Raw genomic sequence first — 4591 nt, 5'->3', positions numbered from 1 at the left:
CTCTCTCTCTCTCGTTTTGTGGTAGAATGCGGAGGATGGCGCCCCAAGAACTCTAGGGTTCCTGGCCCTTCTTCTTTCTCGTTTTTTCCCCTGCAAGTGTCCTGGTAAATCCTTTCGCCTGGCCCGCTCTAGGCTCTGCCACACATTCTTCTTGGCCTGAGAGTTGAAGAAATGTGCTGCTTTGTTGCGATTTCTTAGGCAGTTTTTTGGGTTGTTAGCTGGTAGTAGTAGAGTATTTCTGTGCTATTTGAGAAACATCCTCATATGGATAGGGGAATTCGGTGGTTATTTTAACTGTTTGCTAGGGTTTACGATTTGTTCAATTTGACCTCAGGGCAGTTAAGGGATCAAATGACCTTTTTATTCCAACTACCACCTCCTGGCCACCTCCATCTCCTTTTGTCCTTTTTATTTATTTATTTACTTTCATGTGGGTGGAAAGCAGGGCATTGCCTGTGATGAATTACCTGTTGCTGACATGATGCCTGTGAAATTTGAGCGCCGGTGAAGGCCAGGTGGCTGGTCAAGCCGCAGATTTTCCGTGGCAAAATAGAGAAAAGCCCCTCCATAGCTTTCTTCTGTATCCAATTTCTTCAACTGCTTGTCCTTGGCTATTTAATTAGTCAGCAGTCGCTATTCCCTCGCAAAAGCCAGAAACTTGGAAGATATCATAGTCTATACATACAGCCAAAAACTACTAATTTTTTGTATGTTTCTTTCCATCTGTAGAGTGGTACGAATAGCTTTCTGCTGAGTTGTACTGATTCATAGGTTCCTCTTTGTTCCTATCCAGGATCTTGAGTCCAGAGTCAAGAACTCAAGACAGACATCGACTCTTAAAGGAAAATAACTTCTTTAATTATGTTATAGGGAAGAATAAAAATATATAATGTAAGCAGCCTTCTTTCTTTGTTTTGACCAGGAAGTTATGTTTGCTCACTTGAATTTGTGTATGATATATCGTCTGACCATTTTAGTATGCTTATTCGTCCCTCTGTTTTTTCTTTTTTCAGAAGAACAAGATGCCTCAAGACAGTTTCAGATCAGTGGTTTGCAGGTCCCTTTCAAAGAGTCATCCCTCCAGCTCCAGGAGCAAAGATGGCGGCTATCCTGAAAGGACTCAGTGTGATGCCCCTTATGTTGTCACACTACGACCCACAGTCTGCCGAAGCTGCCAAAGCCAGGATTGGCGCCCCTCGCAAATCAACCGGGAGGAGAGGTCCATCTTATCGCAAAGAGATTACGTGATGGGTTCCACACTCTCGAGGCATTTTGCCGAGGACCTCCTTAGGGGTGCTATGGACCTCCAGGACTCCCTTGTGATGCTTGAGAAGTTCCAAACAGTGTCACAGAGCATGCGGCAATCGACTAAGCAGAGAAGGCCAGGGAATGGCGAGGAATCATTTGACGTGACCGGAATCCATGAAGCACTCTTCGAAGCATCAACCGCCAAGAAGCTGGTCCCTGGAAGTGTCAGCTGTAGATTCGATGGGCAACTAAGGAATTCTACCGACGAGCTGAAGAGAGTGATCAAGGACAGCCTTTACAGGGTGAAACTCTTGTCAGTGTCCTCCAATGGTGAGCAGCAGGCCTCCTTGAGTCAGTCATCACAGAGCACGCCAAACAATACCGCCGTATCCAAGTCTACTAAGCAGAAGAAGGTGGTGCCAAGATCATTATCGTGTCCACCTGTGCAACCTGACAAGTCCAAAACCCCAAGTTTGGTACCAACAAATAAAACCCCGAGTTTGGTAGCAAGGCTCATGGGCCTTGAAGGTTTGCCCCCACACAAGGGAAATACCGCCAAGAAAGATAAGACACTGAAGACAGTAACTTCACCAAGGGCGCAGTTTGATATTGACATGCCTAAGTCAAAACCACTACCAGCAGAAAAGCTACCAAGACAGTCGTTAGGAAAGGACTTGCAACGTAAGGGGAAGGCAGGGCAGGAAATGATGAAGACAACCCAAGTCAAGAGGCTTTTAAATACCATGAATTCTGATGAGCGCAAGGTCCAGCAGCACAATGTTCAGATGGATTTTCCTTATTTTCATGAGCACACCCTTCCTTCGCAAGATACCTCAGCGGCTACTGAAGTTGGCTCGGTGAAATCAATCCAAAGAGAACAAAGGATGGGCCAAGCTCAAACCAGAACCCCCAAGGATGTGAAGGTTGTATCTCATATAACCCGAAAGCAGCACATAGAACAAAAAATTGAGATCAACAGTAGAAGCAGCAATAAACAGAAATATCATTTGGCTGATAGGAAGGGAGAAAGGAGGAAGGATGTGAAGGCTAAGGCAGCATCAGCATCTCACACTAAAGCTAAACTAGTGAAGAAGACTGAGAAGAAATCGGTTGCATCAAGTAGCAATCCTTCAACATGCCGTACAATGAAGCCGGTCTTACGAAGAACACCTGGTAGTTCCAGAGAGAAAATAGTGTCAAGTAGAAATGTGAACAACTCAATTATTGATGACATTGTGGTAAGCATCCTTCACTATATAGCATAGCCTGAAAATCTTTCATGCTATTTGAGACACAAAACTGCTTTGAAGTTGGTAAAAGAATGACCACAAAGCGAGAACCTTTTGAAATCGAAATCTTCAGATTCATAACAATAAGTATCATTTGAAAGCTATTCAAATATTTGATTTTAGGCGTTTAAGTTAAATCAGACGTACCTTGAATGAAATGGTTGGTTCAAACACTTATGTCCTCGGACCTTTTTTGCTCACAATGCAGGCCTATGAGGTGCACAGAGAGTTCATCCAAACTGATTGTCCATCCACAGAACATAGTGCGACACCTAGTGATGAAAGCTGCCAGAGCGCTGATTGGGACACAGAACCTTCCATCGATGGTAATAATCACCAAACCTTTTGTTCTTCTAAAAGCATTTTCATTGCTTCTGTTTATACCACTGTTCCCAAATGGCCTAAAGTAATAATGACACCCAAGTTAACTCCAATCTACTGCTGATATGTGAATAAACTGGCCAGAAAGGAATTGCAATTTACTTCTAGGTGCCTTGGTTTGGGTTTACAATGAAACGGTTCACAAAGCACTACATCTACTGCTGATTTATAATATTATATGGTTTTGAGAATAAGTTTCACATAGCAATTAGCAATTTTGGTGATACTGAATTCAGGTAGACAATCTTACAATTTTATGGTAAATTTAAGAATATTTGGCTGCATGCTTTCTAGGATGGCCTATATGCAGCGACAAAGGGAGTACCATGGTTTTGTTCGTGGGTTGCATATTAAAATTTCTTGATGGGAGAAGAATTAATTGCATATCATCACTTGCACATCCTAGATGCTCTCCCTCGCAAAAAAGAAGAAGTTCTAACACTAACAATTCCTTTTCATGGCAGACACTCAGGAAGATTTAAGCAGGTCCAGTGAAGCTTCACCGATTTCCAGCCAAAGCAGCCCATCAATAAACAGAACACCAAAAAAGGAAGTTGAAATAAAAGACGAGATGAGTTTGCTTCTCCTAAGCAACAAGTCATTCGTTAACCAAGCAGCACAACTCATAGGCATTAACTCATATGATTATGACCATCTGATCGAGCAATACAAAGATACCAGCAAGGCTGAAATGGGAGATCGTGAACTCTACACAGACATAGCAATAGAGCAACTGGAACGAAAACATCGTCAGCAGAATAGCCTGTATTACACCGGATTCAGGACCCAGAAATGCGGAGCAACACCATACTTCTCCCTCGAGGCATTGCTAGGTGATATCAGCGATGGGACCCGAAAGCTGAAGAGCTACACTGACGACAAAGACGACCATGGCAGTGGCACCAAAGACAGTATGTCCATGAAGCTGGAGAGGGATCTTGGATGCACGGACCCGTCGATCAACAGCGCGTGGGACATGGGGTGGCAGGATTGGATCTGCATGGAGGAAACGGAGTGCTGGGTAAGGGACGCCGGGGAGGACGTTCTGTCCTTGCTCATTGAGGAGGTTGCTTTGGAAATGCTGGTAAACTGACCAGAGAAAGATGGGAAGTAGGAGAGGTTCTTGCCCTGTCGTGGAGATTTAGCTGTAGTCTGTACATCATTGGCACAGCTCGTGCTTTCAGTTGCTTTTTCTTTAAGAGTTGGTCACGTTTGTTTTTCCTGATGGGGGCTCTTTGCCTTGGTTAAGAAACTACTGTAATCTGTGCATGTTAGACTATGTATAGCTTCTGTACTTATGTACGTATTGTAACACATCCATTATATATAATGAGATAAGCTACCCCTAGAGGGTTGTGCTGGTTCCCCCAAAACTTATTGTCTTACATGGTATCACGCTAGGTTACGATCGCTTCCGCTTCCAAATCCTAATACCCGCACCGCCGCCGCCTTCACCGCCGCCATGTCGAGCGCCGCCACCACCGGTTCCACTGCTGCGGGGTTCCTCCCGGCCTCTCTTGCGGCTCTGCTCAACCTCCCGCTCGATGCCGTCGCCGTTCCGGCTCCGATCGTGACCAGGAGCATCGACTCCGTCTACTCCACGCCGCCGGCGCCCTCGCTTGGGCGCGACCTCGTGGTCCACACCGCGGCGCCGCCGTCCGCTGCGGACTCCG

The 4591-nt window shown here is 45.3% G+C and overlaps 1 protein-coding gene across 3 annotated transcripts; it reads left to right on the top strand.

The window, feature by feature from the left end:
• On the top strand, nt 1-4283 carry LOC123069351 (uncharacterized). 3 transcript variants are annotated; one of them, XM_044492184.1, is made up of 5 exons: nt 1-104; nt 794-891; nt 1014-2486; nt 2746-2863; nt 3383-4283. In XM_044492184.1, the coding sequence occupies exons 3-5, from the start codon at nt 1023-1025 to the stop codon at nt 4009-4011; spliced, it is 2211 nt and encodes a 736-aa protein (XP_044348119.1). In that variant the 5' UTR covers nt 1-104; nt 794-891; nt 1014-1022; the 3' UTR covers nt 4012-4283. The 3 variants fall into 3 exon arrangements, with proteins under 3 accessions (XP_044348119.1, XP_044348120.1, XP_044348117.1); XM_044492185.1 differs by lacking the exon at nt 794-891; XM_044492182.1 differs by lacking the exon at nt 1-104 and having other exon boundaries at nt 127-891.
• The last annotated feature ends 308 nt before the right edge of the window (nt 4284-4591 follow it).

The sequence above is a fragment of the Triticum aestivum genome, chromosome 3B (assembly GCF_018294505.1).
Source record: "Triticum aestivum cultivar Chinese Spring chromosome 3B, IWGSC CS RefSeq v2.1, whole genome shotgun sequence".
Taxonomy (NCBI): Eukaryota; Viridiplantae; Streptophyta; class Magnoliopsida; order Poales; family Poaceae; genus Triticum; species Triticum aestivum.
This window is presented reverse-complemented; position numbering and strand designations above follow the sequence as displayed.